Source organism: Arachis ipaensis, chromosome B10, assembly GCF_059453495.1.
Source record: "Arachis ipaensis isolate K30076 ecotype BB chromosome B10, ASM5945349v1, whole genome shotgun sequence".
Taxonomy (NCBI): domain Eukaryota; kingdom Viridiplantae; phylum Streptophyta; class Magnoliopsida; order Fabales; family Fabaceae; genus Arachis; species Arachis ipaensis.
The window spans coordinates 113,938,422-113,955,677 of record NC_142435.1 but is presented as its reverse complement, the minus strand read 5'-3'; the positions used below and the strand labels follow the sequence as shown (position 1 = coordinate 113,955,677).

The 17,256-nt window shown below is 37.7% G+C and overlaps 1 protein-coding gene, 1 long non-coding RNA gene and 1 other non-coding gene across 3 annotated transcripts; all 3 read left to right on the top strand.

Moving 5' to 3' along the window:
• Positions 1 to 1,892: 1,892 nt before the first annotated feature.
• LOC107621037 (uncharacterized) lies at positions 1,893 to 2,943 on the top strand. Its single transcript, XR_015885893.1, has 4 exons — positions 1,893 to 1,936; positions 2,262 to 2,371; positions 2,577 to 2,627; positions 2,809 to 2,943. It is a non-coding gene; the product is annotated as an uncharacterized LOC107621037 (long non-coding RNA).
• A 183-nt stretch (positions 2,944 to 3,126) lies between these two features.
• On the top strand, positions 3,127 to 5,806 carry LOC107621561 (phosphomevalonate kinase, peroxisomal-like). Its single transcript, XM_088490185.1, has 6 exons — positions 3,127 to 3,344; positions 3,411 to 3,445; positions 4,732 to 4,836; positions 4,956 to 5,182; positions 5,314 to 5,437; positions 5,555 to 5,806. Exons 1-6 carry the CDS (start codon positions 3,239 to 3,241, stop codon positions 5,804 to 5,806), a joined length of 849 nt encoding a protein of 282 aa, XP_088346311.1. The 5' UTR covers positions 3,127 to 3,238.
• Positions 5,807 to 16,231: 10,425 nt separating this feature from the next.
• On the top strand, positions 16,232 to 16,335 carry LOC148581360 (small nucleolar RNA R71). The gene has a single exon (XR_015896455.1). It is a non-coding gene; the product is annotated as a small nucleolar RNA R71 (small nucleolar RNA).
• Positions 16,336 to 17,256: the final 921 nt, after the last annotated feature.

The following is a 17,256-nucleotide window of genomic DNA, read 5'->3' as shown; positions in this document are numbered from 1 at the left end:
TTGTTCCTCTCTCCGTCACCGAGTTGCTTCTTCTCTCCATCACACCAGCTTCGTCCGCCGCTGTCGCCGCCGCTGACGTCACAGATCTCTCTCCGTCGTACGTTGCGTCGCACGGGCTCCCTCCGCCGCCGGATCCAACCCTAACCCCAGAGCTTCGTCGCGCCTCCAACCCTAATTCCAGAACTTCGTCGCGCTTCCAACCCCTGCTTCGCCGCTCCCTCCATCGACGCTCCCTCCGTCTCAAAGCCTCTGTCATGCTCACTCTCTCGTAAGCCTTCAAACGTCGCTCCTTCCTCCATGGCTGAAACCCGTAACGCTATGTTTTTCCTCGTGCGTCGCCGGTCTCTGTCTCCTCCTGCGTGTGGCTGTGCTGAAGCTCCATGGGAAGGATATACAACGGATTCCATGGGTGAAGCTTAACCACAGCTACAGAAGTACCGCAAAACTCGATTGAAGCAGTACAAGAACTACGAGAACCTCTCGTTCTCGTGAGGATCTCGACAAGGTGAACACCTCAGCTGCTTCACGCTTTCACTTCTGATTCAGATGAAATTATGAATACTAATTCTAATTCGTTTTTAAACTCCCTGTTTATTTATTTATTTGGCAGGAGTGTTTGGAAGTGCAGAAGGAGAAGGCCTTCTATATTGGCACCACTTGGGGTAATGATCACCACATGTTTGATACAATGACTGTGATGTCTTTTACCTTCATTTTTATCCCTTTGTTCTACGATACATTACATTACAATAATGTGTTTTGTTTTATCCCTTTAGTTTTTCTATAAATTACTTATCTTCATATTCAGTGATGTGCAGATTCTCCTTACATGAAAAGGGTACTTTGTACTGTTCAATTTGTGTGTTTGTTCTATAACTTGAAAGCTTATGGTTACTTCTTAATGACGGTGTTTCTGTTTATTTGGTTGTTTGACTTGTATTAGTTTCAGATTAGTTTTCCTTTTGCTGATATATATGTCTGCCACTAACCTCTCTTTTTAATTTAGATCTACAACTGCAGTTGTCCTGAGGTGAGCAGAAAGTATCAGTTTTCGGCATATTTAGAAAGGTTTTGTTATTGGAGGAACTCAAGTGAAGTTTGGAAGTTTAGAAGATCAGGGGTATAATTGTGCTCAATCTACCTGTTACATAGAGCTCGTGAACTGTGTGAAGAATATTTTCATTCTTTTTCATTTAGTTTAGAAATGCAACTCATGATTAAGTTTTATTAGTTGCTTCAAGTTTCATGTTTTAGGCCTCTTATATATATGCTTTTGATGATGGTTTTGCAATTAAAATTTTATGGATTGGTACAATCTTCAGATTCACTTCGATGTATCAACTGTATATACATGCTTTAAGTTCACTTTAGCCCTTTATGGGGAAAAGTGTAGCAGCATATTTTTGCTTGTCATTTGCTGTTTTTTATTTTATTTTTTGGTGTTGGAAAATCTTGTAAGATATGTGGCTTGTTTCATAACCATGACGAATATTCTTGCCCAATGATGAAGCTGAAGCATGGAGGGTCTGCGGCAAATATGGTGTCAACAGCACAGCTCTCTTTCTCAGCTTCTTTTCCTCCGAGCAATTTCTTCCAAGATTTTTCTCAAAGGTACATAGCTACACACAGCCTTTTCGTTTTCCTGGGACTCTCCTTTATCATTTTTAGTTTGGAATAAGAAAGGTCTGTTTTTAGGTTAATTTTGAGCTAATTCAGTGGAAGCAAGTTGCTACTGGTTAGCTTAGCATGTGGTTTTGTACAAAGTCATAACTGTTTAAGTTGAAATGAGGTTATTCTTAGTTAAACTTTAATTCTTTTTAGATGTTAATAACTTTGATTTCCTTTGAAGGTATTTGGAGAACTATTGGTGGATTCACAGCAATTGCTTATGGTAACAATTGGAGCTGCTTTGGTGGAGATTGGTTATGAAATTCAGGTACATTTTATTATTCATTCTCTTTTCGGAATTCAGCTGAAAAAGAAATCTTGAATTTAGACAATTTAAGAAAGGAACCAGAAAAGGTTTAATCTTAGTTATTAGTTTTGAATGGCTTGATGGATGAGTAAGATACCCTTGCCATGCTAGAGTAGTGTTTTAAAATAAAATCAGGCATGCGCATTTAGAAGTGTATATGGGGATGGTGACTTATCAATTGGCATTATAAAATTCCGGAAAAAAGGTGTTAACCTCATAGCTATTTTAGGATTTTGTTTCTTCAATTGGTATTGTGGTTTTAGCTCAAGTATTCTCTGTTTTTCAGGTATTTTCACTTAAAGATGGGCCAGCACGCTTTGCATGGATAAATTTAAGAGTTCCAGTTACTGTCATTCAAAAATGTGACAAGTCATATAATGCTATGGACTGGCTAAAGTATGATCATTATTTATTTATTGTTATTTACTTTTGTTTAGACTCTAGACTAAGCAATTTGGATGGTTTTAAGAACTTCCTAAACAAGTCTCTATTATACGCAACTGGTTTAGCTTTTTGTTTATATGTTAATGACTGATAAAACCCTACTGTTTTGGTTGATCAATAGCTGTACTTGCATCTGATGAATGTCTGTCCTTTGCAGCTTTAATGGCATAATTGTGAGCTCTCTTGAAGCCAAGCATGCCTTTTCTTGGTAAGATTTTTCTTCTTATTTTCATAAGGCTAAGATTTTGCTCTCCGACTTTGCACGTAGCATTTTATTATTTTTATGTATCAAGCAATGACTTAGTGAATACATGTTTGCTGATTGTGTTTGTGGTTTTATCATGAAAATCCTTATACTCAAGTAACTCGAATGATTTTAGTTGTTACAGTTTTTTGCAGGAGCCTTTCAAGTCGTTGCCTCTTTTATGGGTCGTTCATGAAAATGCACTTGCTTATCGGTCAAGGCAATATGTTGCTAATGGGCAAACTGAACTATTGAATGATTGGAGCAGAGTTTTCAACCGGTCAACAGTTGTTGTCTTCCCAAACTATGTCTTGCCGGTAATATGTATGCGACTAGTTATATTTGTATTTATCATTGAAAATTCATAGATAGGCACAGATTTAACAACTTATGCTTAGAGACACTCACAAAACGTGGCGGGATTCATAAACAAGTAGCTTATTTATCATCATAATAAGGTTAGTGGGAGTGGCAATAATAGAAGAAGGTAGTAGTGAGAATATATATATATATATATTGGTTTGTTGTTGTGTGCAGCAATCTCTTTCAATTGAATTGTGCCCCTTCCTTAGAAGATGGGAATGAATGGATCCTCATGTTGGCACAAATATAGACAAACCACCTTCATCAACATCTTCATTCTCTTTGCAGCTTCTTCTACTTCCTTATTCATGGCTCAAGGTTAGTAATAACTTATTAGCTTAATTAGCTTCTAAGTTAGTTAATTAATATAATATGTGCATGCAGGAAGAGCAATGTCCAATGTAATTGAAGTTTCCCAGGTACAAATTAAAATAATCAAACTTATTAGCTAATTAATGTTTTAATAATTAATGGCATCATGTTAATTAAGTGTTAATATAAGAATGTTGTTGTGAAGAATAAGGTAAGAGTGATAGGGTCAAGGCCACCAAGGTGTGAAAGTAGATGCAGCAATTGTAAAAGAAGAAAATAAATGTTCGTATTATTTGGCTCTATGTAGTATGGATTGTGTTGCACTGTTGCTAGGCTGCTAGCCGTGCTTTATAGTCGTTTAAAAGTGGAAGAATATATTCTAAAAAGTGGAAATCCTGATTAGTGTATGTGATTTATTTATTTATTTATTACTGTTGTAGAAGTGTTTGATTTGCCTTTGCCCCGAAATTTAAATTCTCTTGTTTTGCTGTTGCCCGTGAGATGAACTGAATAAAAATCTTGGTGCAGGTTTAGCATTTTCTACCACGAAAGAGAAATTAGCTGAAGCCTTTTTAGAAATTAGCTGAAGTCGTGGAATAACTAAGAAAACAGGGTTAATGTATTTGATGGTAGGTTGGTGGATTAACCACTGGAGAAGGGGAAAAAAGATGGAGTGTAGGGTATTAGTTACTTATATACCTCGTGATATTGTTGTTTGGTGAATATATTCCTTCAGATAGTGATATAGCTTATTAGCTTCTGATTGTGATCTTAGATACCAAAGTAGTCATTCATCTCTCCCCTGAAGTTTTCATGCTTCTTTCCTTTTGTTTTTCTGGAATCTTGTTCGAATCTCCAGTGGAAAGCATAGCCTTGCAGTAACTGCACGTCTTTGTTAGTTCCTTGTGAGTTTTGCTGCCTTAATAGTTGATGTAGAATTGCCACTGCATAATATTAATGGTCGGGTTTTTTGAGGGTATCATAAAACTTGACACATTTATAGGGTATTGATTTTGTATAGTATTTTGATTTTTTGTTATTGAATTTGGGGTTAATGTGTCTTGTGTTTTAGGCAAAAAATGCTTTAATTATGTTGATTTCTGTTGCACACTTTTGTGTATATATATATATGCATTTCAACTGGTCATGCTGGTATTGTGAATATTTATCGTCTAAATATATAACTGGTATGAATGACTCTCCTGATTTGTTTGGCCTAAATATACTCAATTACAAGAACATTAGTTTTCCTTGATGTACAACAAAACTTGAGCTCTCTAATTCTTGCTACTAGCCCCATCATTTTAGTTTGCCATTCCAGTTGCTAAACATGTTAGGATCTTCTATTGGTTATCTCTTATAGTGACTAGACATTGTTTTGCTAACATTGCAGGTTGCAGCACAAGCATTGCCTGCACCAGAAGTTATCAGTGACATTCTGAATGGAAACTGGGACCATGAGAGGACTGAGTTCTCTTTACCACCTTTGATGACTCTGGTAAGCAATTTAAATCTCTTATACCCCCACATTTTCCTTTTACTTCAGGTTGAATGACTTTCTTATCATAAAAATATGAAGTCTATTGGTTAATATTCTGACTATATATCATTTTTTAGTTACTAGGAGAACCAGGAACTGGTGGTTCATCTACGCCATCAATGGTTGGTGCTGTAAAAAAATGGCAAAAGTCTGACCCTCATAAATCCTTGGACACATGGAGAAGATTGTCAGAGGCGAATTCGCAGTTAGAAATTCAACTGAACTTTTTGAGTAAATTAGCAAAGGAACAATGGGATGCATATAAATCTGTGATTGATAGCTGCAGCAAGCTCAGATCAGAAAAGGTATTTCTTTCAAATCATTTGTGGTTGTTTAATTAATGGAAGTAACATCAAAATTAGAATTTTTACTCCTGTGGATGTAGAGTAAACTGATTGATAATGCTCACTATTAAATAACTAGAACATTTTGCTCACTGATAGAGCAAGCTTCTGAACCCAACAAGGAAGCAGTTATTAAAGCATTGCTAGGTGCAAAAGAAGCTATGCTTGGGATTAGATATCATATGCGCCTAATGGGTGAGGCTGCAGGTGTTCCTGTAAGTTCCTTTCATTGATTTGGCACTTATTATTAGGCTTCTTCTGTTTGAATGATGTTGATTATAAATTATATCTGCTGGTAGAATATCACTACTCTTTCCTTGCAATTCATGCAGATTGAACCAGAATCACAAACAAAATTTTTAGATGCTACACCGAACTTGGAAGGAGTGTTGTTGGCTGGAGTTCCAGGAGCAGGAGGATTTGATGCTGTCTTTGCTGTTACTTTGGGAGATTCAAGCAGCAATGTGACAAAAACATGGAGCTCACTCAATGTTCTTGCCCTTCTGGTTAAAGAAGATCCTTGTGGCGTTTCTTTAGAAAGTGCTGACCCTAGAACAAATGAAATCACTTTAGCTGTATCTTAAATTCATATTGAATAATTTATTGTAAATATTGTTTATTTTTAATACGATGAATTTGTTTATTTTGTGAAATATTATAAATATTCGAATATAAATTAGATAAAAATTTGTATTAAATTTATATTTATTTTGTATGAAAACAAGTTTATTTTGTAATTAAAAAAAGTAAAAAAATTCTATTTTACCTTACAGACGAATTTACAGACGGATTTTTTGTCTGTAATCATGATTTTCCAAAGTTTAAATTACAGACGGAAAATCCGTCTGAAAATCTATCTGTAATTACAGACAGAAAATCTGTCTGAAAATCTGTCTGTAATTACAGACGGAAAATCCGTCTGAAAATTCGCCTGTAATTACAGACAGAAATTCCGTCTGAAAATCTGCCTGTAATTACAGACGAAAAATCCGTCTGAAAATCCGTCTGTAATTACAGACGGAAAATCCGTCTGTAAGTTTGTCGCCTTCAGGAAATGGAGGGAGAATTTACAGAGGGAAAATTCGTCGGTAACTAGTAAAAATCCGTCGGTAATTTTTCGACGGAAAAAAATCTGTCGGTAAATAATTTCCGACGAGGCTTTTACAGAGGGACAAAATCCGTCGGTAATTTCGTCGGTAACCAAAAATCCGTCTGTAATAAAGACTAAATCTGTCTGTAAATCTGTCTGTATTTATCCATTTTCTAGTTGTGAAACACCAATATTTTATTTTCTTTGTTAATTGTTACAGTTGCATATTTAATTGCATGTTTATTTGATTTTATGCATTTAGTTACTACTTGGTTGAAGTAATATTTTCTTTTTCAAGAAATTTTTATAATATTTCACTAATTTAAATTGAAAATTTTTTTTTGTGTTAAACTTGTTTGGAAGTTGTATTTGGAACATGGTTTTTGAGTTAAAGAACACACAACCTGTGAGATTTGAGCTTATTTATATGGTTACATTATTTAACCATAAATATTTTATTACTGTGTGTTCCCTTCTCTATGATTGTAATCTTTACTTTGTTCCATTCTATATGTCCAATATTTAGTGTATTTACATGCTTGCATATGATTGAGGCCATTGTTTGATTTTAGCTCACTTATCCCAAAATTAGCCTACCTTTTATATCACCCTTGTTAGCCCCCTTGAGCTTTTAAATCCCTTCTGTTTTATAACCACATTACTAGCCTTAAGCAGAAAAATAAAATAAGAATCCCAAGTTGAATCCTTGGTTAGCTTAAGATAGATATTGTGTAAAATTTAAGTGTGGGGAATTTTATGGGAACATGGGATGATATGAAAAAGTAGGGAATTAAATTGAATAAGTCATTTGAAAATTTGGGAAGCATGCTCATGTGAAATCAAAATAATTAAATTACCATATGCATTGAACAAAAATATATTAAGTAATTAAATAAGGGGATACAAAAAAAGAGAGAAAAATAAAAAATATATATATATTACCCCAAATGCAAAATAAAAAGAATCAATGCACATGGGACAAAATTCAAAAATAAGTTTGATACATGAGTTGTAATACAAGTGGGAAAATTTTGGGTAGTTAGGTACAGTATTTTAAAATTGTATAAAGTATGTATATGTTAGGTGAGATCTTAGACTAGTCAAGGATTCAATTTGTTAGCTCACTTAGCCTTATATATATATATATCCTTACCCTTACCTTAGCCCCATTACAACCTTGAAAAGACCTCATGATGTTTGCATTGGTATACTAAATTTTGTTGATTGGTTAGATGAAGAACAAAGTTTTAGAAAGCATGATTAGAGAAGACTAGAGTGAATTACCTTATACACTTGAGAGATTAGAGTGATATACACTTCCAGTGAGGGTTCAACGCTTAAATTCTATGTTCCCTGCTTTCATGAGCTGTCTTCTTACAAGTTCACTTGCTTTTTATTGTATGATTTGAATTAGTGGAAATTGGTTTGTATTTGTCTTGGAGAACTTATTTACTCTTAACTAAGTAAGTAAAAGCATTTAGCATGTAGTTGCATTCATAGGTTGCATTTCATACCATTCCTCTTCATCTTTATAGCTTCTCTTGAGCTTAGCATGAGGACATGCAAGTGTTTAAGTGTGGGGAGGTTGATAAACCACTATTTCATGGTTTATCTTGTGCTTGAGTGGATTTTATCAACTCTTTACCCACTTATTCATACTATTTGCATGGTTTTACATTTGCCTTCCTAATTATGTGCTTTGATTGAAAACATGTTTTCTATGGTTTTAAATGACCTATTATTAATCCTCTCTTATTACCATTAGATGCCTTGATATGTGTGTTAAGTGATTTCAGAGATTACAGGGCAGGAATGGCTCAGAGGATAGAAAGGAAGCATGCAAAAGTGGAAGGAATACAAGAAGTTGGAGAAATTGCTAAGCTGTCCAGCCTGACCTCTTCGCACTCAAACAACTATAACTTTAGCTACAGAGGTCCAAATGATGCAGTTCTAGTTGCGTTGGAAAGCTAACGTCCGGGGCTTCGATTTGATATATAATATGCTATAGTTTCCTTGAAGCTAGATGACGAGATCGCGTGCTCTATGCGGCCGCGTCGCAGTGACAGAATTCCAGCGTGGTTGAATTCGAGACCAGCGAATTCTGGGCTGTTTCTAACCCAGTTCTCAGCCCAGAAAACACAGATTAGAGGCTATAAAGTGGAGCAATGCATCCATTTATAGGGAGGCTCTCATATTCACAATTTTAGGAGTAGATGTAGTTTTTAGAGAGAGAGGTTCTCTCCTCTCTCTTAGGATTAGGATATAGGACTTCTCTTAGTTTTAGGAGTGACTCTCAATCCCAGGTTCTTTATTTTTATTTATTTTCCTAATTTAATTTATGAACTCTTCCATGTTACATTTGATATCTTTATTAGAGTTAATTGAGGTATTTCAGATTTATGATTACTTTCTTTTATTTATATAAATAATTTAGATTTTTCCCTTTTGGCTTTGGTTGAGCCATTGGAGACTCTTGAGTTATCAAACTCATTGTTAATTGAAAATTAGAATTCTTCAAGAATTAGTTCGAGTTCCACTAACTCTGACTTTTCCCAAGGAAAGACTAGGACTTGAGGAATCAGAATTAATTCATCCACTTAACTTACCTTCATAGTTAGAGGTTAACAAAGTGGGAGAAAAATCTAATTCTCATTACAATTGATAAGGGTAACTAGGATAGGACTTCCAGTTTTCATATCTTGCCAAGAGATTTTATTATTATTATTTTATTTTACTTGTTACTTAACTAACTTTTTACCTTGATCCAAAACCCCCAATTTACAAACTCATAACCAATAATAAGAACATACCTCCCTGCAATTCCTTGAGAAGACGACCCGAGGTTTAAATACTCGGTTATCAATTTTAAAAGGGGTTTGTTACTTGTGACAACCAAAACATTTGTACGAAGGGATTTCTGTCAATTTAGAGACTATATCTACAACGCGACTGTTTTTATGAAATTCTTTACTGGCAAAAATCCCAACGTCACCTCTCTCTCTCTCTAAAACTACATCTAAAACCTAAAATTGTGAATTATGAATATTGTATGTATCTCCTCTCTTGATTCCTCCATTCTCTGGCTTATATTCTATGTTACTGGCTTGGACCTGGGCCAAAAAGGGGTCCAGAAATCGCTGGGGGCGTTTTCTGCAGATTCGTGTACGTGGCGTCCGTCACGCGTGCGCGTGGGTCACGCGTTTGTGTCACCTGGAGTTTTTCCTTGTCACGCGTACGCGTCAGTCACGCGTCCGTGTCAATTACGTTCTGCTCAAGGCAAGCGTCCGCGTTAGTCACATGTTCGCGTCAGTGCAATTTCGCGCTAGGCACGCGTCCGCATCATCCATGCGTTCGCGTCGCTGGCTTTTTTTCAAAACTCCATTTTTGTGCTTTCCTTCCATTTTTGTATGTTTCCTTTCTGTCCTCTAAGCCATTCCTGCCCTATGAAGCCTGAAAATACTTAACACACTGGTGTACGAAATTGTGATATCAATGGCGCCAACAACTTGGTACGCACAATCGTAATCTTAACTCTTCTTCACAATTCCACACAACTGATCAGCAAGTGCACTGGGTCGTCCAAGTAATACCTTACGTGAGTATGGGTCGATCCCACGGAGATTGTCGGCTTGAAGCAAGCTATGGTCATCTTGTAAATCTCAGTCAGGCAGATTCAAATGGTTATGGGGTTTTGATAATTAAAATATAAATAAAACAGAAAATAAGATAGAGATACTTATGTAATTCATTGGTGGGAATTTCAGATAAGCGTCTGGAGATGCTTTGTTGCTTCTGAACTTCTGCTTTCCTACTACCTTCTTCCAACCATGCGTTACCTCCTTCCATGGCAAGCTGTATGATCCTCTTGGATGAAAATAAATCCATATGTGCTGTCACCGCACGGCTAATCATCTATCGGTTCCCGCTAGCGTCGGAATAGGACCATTCTCCTTTTGCATACTGTCACTGCGCCCAACATTTGCAAGTTTGAAGCTCATCATAGTCATCCCTTCCCAGATCCTACTCGGAATACCACAGACAAGGTTTAGACTTCCCAGATCTCAGGAACGCTGTCTATTGATTCTAGCATATACCACGAAGACTCTGATCTCACGGAATGGAGGGCTCTGTTGTCAGGAGAGGCAACCATGCGTCGTGAACCAGGAGGCTAAGAGATACATACTCAAGCTATTGCAGATAGAACAGAAGTGGTTGTCAGGCACACGTTCATAAGTGAGAATGATAATGAGTGTCACGGAACATCACATTCATCAGGTTGAAGTGCGAGTGAATATCTTAGAATAAGAAGTAGGCGTGAATTGAATAGAAGACAATAGTACTTTGCATTAATTCATGAAGAACAGCAGAGCTCCACACCTTAATCTATGGGGTGTAGAAACTCCACTGTTGAAAATATATAAGAACAAGGTCTAGGCATGGCCGAATGGCGAGCCTCCCAAAGAGGGTTCAATCATTAAAACATGATTAAAACATTATTAAAAGATGAAAATACAATAGTAAAAGGTCCTATTTATAATGAACTAGTAACCTAGGGTTTACAGAAATAAGTAAATGATGCAAAAATCCACTTTCGAGGCCCACTTGGTGTGTGCTTGGGCTGAGCATTGAAGCTTTTTCGTGTATAGGCTGCTCCTGGAGTTAAACGCCAGCTTTAGTGCCAGTTTGGGCGTTTAACTCAAATTCTGGTGCCAGTTTGGGCATTGTACGCCAGAAATTTTAAGCTGACTTTTAACGCCGGTTTGGGCCATCAAATCTCGAGAAAAGTATGAACTATTATATATTGCTGGAAAGCCCAGGATGTCTACCTTCCAACGAATTGAGAGAGCGCCAATTGGGCTTCTGTAGCTCTAGAAAATCCACTTCGAGTGCAGGGAGGTCAGAATCCAACAGCATCTGCAGTCCTTTTTCAGTCTCTGAATCAGATTTTTGCTCAGGTCCCTCAATTTCAGCCAGAAAATACCTGAAATCACAGAAAAACACACAAACTCATATTAAAGTCCAGAAATGTGATTTTTGAATAAAAACTAATAAAAATATAATAAAAAGTAATTAAAACATACTAAAAACTATGTAAAAATAATGCCAAAAAGGGTATAAATTATCCGCTCATCACAACACCAAACTTAAATTGTTGCTTGTCCCCAATCAACTAAAAACAAAAATAGAATAAAAAGAAGAGAATATACAATAAATTTCGAAAACATCTATGAGGATCAGTCTTAATTAGATGAGCGGGGCTATTAGCTTTTTGCTTCTGAACAGTTTTGGCATCTTACTTTATCCTTTGAAGTTCAGAATGATTGGCTTCTATAGGAACTCAGAATTTAGATAGTGTTATTGATTCTCCTAGTTTAGTATGTTGATTCTTGAACACAGCTACTTATTGAGTCTTGGCCGTGGTCCTAAGCATTTTATTTTCTAGTATTACCACCGGATACATAAATGCCACAGACACATAACTGGGTGAACCTTTTCAGATTGTGACTCAACTTTACTAGAGTCCCCAGTTAGAGGTGTCCAGAGCTCTTAAGCACACTCTTTTTGTTTTGGACCACGACTTTAACCGCTCAGTCTCAAGCTTTTTATTTGACACCTTCACGCCACAAGCACATGGTTAGGGACAACTTGGTTTAGCCGCTTAGGCCATGATTTTATTCCTTTGGGCCCTCCTATCCATTAATGCTCAAAGCCCTGGATCCTTTTTACCCTTGCCTTTTGGTTTAAAGGGTTATTGGCTTTTTCTGCTTGCTTTTTCTTTTTCTTTCTTTTTCTTTTATATTTTTTTTTGCCATTTTTTTTCGCAAACTTTTGTTCTTTACTGCTTTTTCTTGCTTCAAGAATCAATTTTATGATTTTTCAGATTGTTAATAACATTTCTCCTTTTTCATTATTCTTTCAAGAGCCAACAATTTTAACATTCATAAACAACAAATTCAAAAATATGCACTGTTCAAGCATTCATTCAAAAAACAAAAGGTATTGCCACCACATTAATATAATTAAACTAATTTCAAGATAGAATTCGAAATCATGTACTTCTTGTTCTTTTGCATTTAAAAACATTTTTCATTTAAGAAAGGTGATGGACTCATAGGACATTCATAGCTTTAACACATAGACACTAGACACTAATGATCATGTAATAAACACACAAACATAGACAAAATATAAGGCATAATTTTTGAAAAACAGAAAAAATAAGAACAAGGAGATTAAAGAATGGGTCCACCTTAGTGATGGCGGCTAGTTCTTCCTCTTGAAGATCTTATAGAGTGCTTGAGCTCCTCTATGCCTCTTCCTTGCCTTTGTTGCTCCTCCCTCATGGTTTTTTGGTCTTCTCTAATTTCATGGAGGAGGATGGAATGCTCTTGGTGCTCCACCCTTAGTTGTCCCATGTTGGAACTTAATTCTCCTAAGGAAGTATTGATTTGCTCCCAATAGTTTTGTGGAGGGAAATGCATCCCTTGAGGCATCTCAGGGATTTCAGGATGAGAAACTTCCTCATGCTCTTGTTGAGGTCCATAAGTGGGCTCTCTTATTTGTTCCATCCTTTTCTTAGTGATGGGCTTGTCCTCTTCAATAAGGATGTCTTCTTCTATGACAACTCCAGCTAAATTGCATAGGTGACAAATGAGATGAGGGAAGGCTAACCTTACCAAAGTGGAGGTTTTGTCAGCCACTTTGTAGAGTTCTAGAGATATGACCTCATGAACTTCTACTTTCTCTCCATTCATGTTACTATGGATCATGATAGCCCGATCTATAGTCACTTCGGATCGGTTGCTAGTAGGAATGATGGAGCGTTGGATGAATTTCAACCATCCTCTAGCCACGGGTTTAAGGTCATGCCTTCTCAATTGAACCGGCTTGCCTTTGGAGTCTCTTTTCCACTGAGCTCCTTCCACACATATGTCCATGAGGACTTGGTCCAACCTTTGATCAAAGTTGACCCTTCTAGTGTAGGGGCGTGCATCTCCTTGCATCATTGGCAAGTTGAATGCCAACCTTACATTTTTCGGACTGAAATCTAAGTATTTCTCCCGAACCATTGTAAGCCAATTCTTTGGGTTCGGGTTCACACTTTGATCATGGTTTTTGGTGACCCATGCATTAGCATAGAACTCTTGAACCATTAAGATTCCGACTTGTTGAATGGGGTTGGTGAGAACTTCCCAACCTCTTTTTCGAATCTCATGTCGGATCTTCGGATACTCATTTCTTTTGAGCATGAAAGGGACCTCAGGAATCACCTTCTTCTTGGCCACAACCTCATAGAAGTGGTCTTGATAGACCTTTGAGATGAATCTCTCCATCTCCCATGACTCAGAGGTGGAAGATTCTGCCTTCCCTTTCCTCTTTCTAGAGGTTTCTCTGGCCTTAGGTGACATAAATGGTTATGGAAAAACAAAAAGTAATGCTTTTACTACACCAAACTTAGAAGGTTTGCTCGTCCTCAAGCAAAAGAAGAAAGAAGGGAGGAGAAGAAGAAGAAAATGGAGGAGATGGAGAGGTGTGAGTGGTTCGGCCAAAGGGGGGAAATAAGTGTCTATGATGTGTGAAAATGAAGGAGGGATGAGGAGTTTATATAGGATTGGAGAGAGGGGTAGGGTTCGTGTATTAGGGGTTGGGTTTGGGAGGGAAAGGATTTAAATTTGAATTGTGAGGTGGGTGTTATGGGGAAGAGAAACGGAGGTGATTGGTGAGGGTTATGGGAAGTTGTGAAGAAGAGAGAGAGAGAGAGAGTTGAGGTAGGTGGGGATCCTGTGGGGTCTAGAGATCCTGAGGTGTCAAGGATTTCTCATCCCTGCACCATTTTGGCGTGTAAACGCCCCTTGGAGTGCCAATCCTGGCGTTAAACGCCAGGTTGCTGCCCATTTCTGGCGTTTAACGCTAGCTTTTCTCCCCTTTCTGGCGTTAAACGCCAGCTTGATGCCCTTTTCTGGCGTTAAACGCCAGTCTGATGCCCTTTTCTGGCATTAAACACCCAGAATGGTGCCAGACTGGGCGTTTAACCCCCATTCTGCTACCCTTACTGGCGTTTAAACGCCAGTAAGCTCCTTCTCCAGGGTGTGCTATTTTTTTAATGCTGTTTTTTATTTTGCTTTATTTTTGCAGTTGTTTTTGTGACTCCACATGATCATCAACCTAAGAAAAACATAAAATAACAATGAAAATTTAACATAGATAAGTAAAAATTGGGTTGCCTCCCAACAAGCACTTCTTTAATGTCAATAGCTTGACAGTGGGCTCTCACGGAGCCTCACAGATACTCAGAGCATGATGATGGCCTCCCGACACCAAACTTAGAGTTTGAATGTGGGGGCTCTATTTGACTCTGCATTGAGAGAAGCTTGTCATGCTTCTTCTCCATGTGTACAGAAGGAGATTCTTTAGCTTTAAACACAAGGTAGTCTTCATCCACTTGAATAACCAACTCTCCTCTGTCAACATCAATCACAGCTTTTGCTGTGGCTAGAAAGGGTCTGCCAAGGATGATAGATTCATCCTTATTCTTCCTAGTGTCCAGGATTATGAAGTCAGCAGGGATGTAAAGGCCTTCAACTTTTACCAAGACATCCTCTACAAGTCCATAAGCCTGTTTCCTTGAATTGTCTGCCATCTCTAGTGAGATTCTTGCAGCTTGCACCTCAAGGATCCCTAGTTTCTCCATTACAGAGAGGGGCATGAGGTTTATACTTGACCCTAGGTCACACAGAGCCTTCTCAAAGGTCATGGTGCCTATGGTACAAGGTATTAAGAACTTTCCAGGATCCAGTTTCTTCTGAGGTAATGTTTGCCTAATCAAGTCATTCAGTTCATTGGTGAACAAGGGGGGTTCATCCTCCCGAGTCTCATTACCAAATAACTTGGCATTCAGCTTCATGATTGCTCCAAGGTATTTAGCAACTTGCTCTTCAGTAATATCTTCATCCTCTTCAGAGGAAGAATACTCATCAGAGCTTATGAATGGTAGAAGTAAGTTCAGTGGAATCTCTATGGTCTCTATATGAGCCTCAGATTCCTTTGGTTCCTCATTAGGGAACTCCTTGGAGGCCAGTGGACGTCCATTGAGGTCTTTCTCATTGGAAATCATTGCCTTTTCTTCCTCTACAGGTTCGGCCATGTTGGACGTGTAGATGGCCTTGTACTCTCTCTTTGGATTCTCTTCTGTATTGCTTGGGAGACTACTAGGAGGGAGTTCAGTAATTCTCTTACTCAGCTGACCCACTTGTGCCTCTAAATTTCTAATGGAGGATCTTGTTTCATTCATGAAACTCAGTGTGGTCTTAGATAGATCAGAGACTATGGTTGCTAAGCCAGAACGGTTCTGCTCAGAATTCTCTGTCTGTTGCTGAGAAGATGATGGAAAAGGTTTGCTATTGCTAAACCTATTTCTTCCACCATTATTGTTGTTGAAGCCTTGTTGAGGCTTCTTTTGGTCCTTCCATGAGAGATTTGGATGATTTCTCCATGAAGGATTATAGGTGTTTCCATAGGGTTCTCCCTTGTAATTCACCTCTTCCATTGCAGGGTTCTCAGGGTCATAGGCTTCTTCTTCAGAGGAAGCTTCCTTAATACTGCCTGATGCAGCTTGCATTCCAGACAGGCTCTAAAAAATCATATTGACTTGCTGAGTCAATATTTTGTTCTGAGCCAATATTGTATTCAGAGTATCAATCTCAAGAACTCCTTTCTTCTGAGTTGTCCCATTATTCACAGGAGATTTCTTTCAGAAGTGTACATGAACTGGTTATTTGCAACCATTTCAATGAGTTCCTGGGCTTCTTCAGGCGTCTTCTTCAAATGAAGAGATCTACCAGTAGAGTTGTCCAATGACATCTTGGACAGTTCAAATAGACCATCATAGAATATGCATATGATGCTCCATTCTGAAAGCATGCCAGAAGGACACCTTCTGATCAACTTCTTGTATCTTTCCCAAGCTTCATAGAGGGATTCGCCTTCCTTCTGTCTGAAGGTCTGGACTTCCACTCTAAGCTTACTCAATTTTTGAGGTGGAAAGAACTTTGCCAAGAAGGTATTGACCAGCTTTTCCCAAGAGTTCAGGCTTTCTTTAGGTTGTGAGTCCAACCATGTCCTAGCTCTGTCTCTTACAGCAAAAGGGAAGAGCATAAGTCTGTAGACCTCAGGGTCAATCCCATGGGTCTTAAAAGTGTCACAGATTTGCAAAAATTCAGCTAAAAACTAATGAGGACCTTCCAATAGAAGTCCATGATACTTGCAGTTCTGCTGCATTAGAGAAACTAATTAAGGCTTAAGCTCAAAGTTGTTTGCTCCAATTGCAGGAATTGAGATGCTCCTTCCACAGAAGTCAGAAGAGGGTGCAATGAAGTCACCAAGCATCTTCCTTGCATTGTTGGCATTGTTGTTATTTTCGGCTGCCATGTCTTTTTCCTTTTCAAAAATTTCTGTCAAGTCCTCTCTAGAGGGTTGTGCTTTAGCTTCTCTTAGCTTCCTCTTCAAGGTCCTTTCAGGTTCAGGATCAGCTTTAACAAGAATGCCTTTGTCCTTGTTCCTGCTCATAAGAAAGAGAAGAGAACAAGAAAGTATGGAATCTTCTATGTCACAGTATAGAGATTCCTTGAGGTGTTAGAGGAAAATAGGAATAGAGGGATGAGGTAGGTAGATAAGAATTTGAACATATGAAGAAGGAGAGAGAGTCTGAATTGCTAATTAAGGAGGAGTGTTAGTCCTTAAATAGAAGAAGTTGAGGAGGGAAAAATTTTCGAAAATTTTTTTTAAATAAAACTAAAAAATTTTAAAATAATTGAAAAATTTTGAAAAAATGGTTGATGGTTTTTCGAAAATTAAAAGTAAGAAAGTGGTTAGGTGATTTTGAAGAAGATTTTGAAATCAGTAATCAAAAGATATGATTGAAAATTATTTTGAAAAAGATGTGGT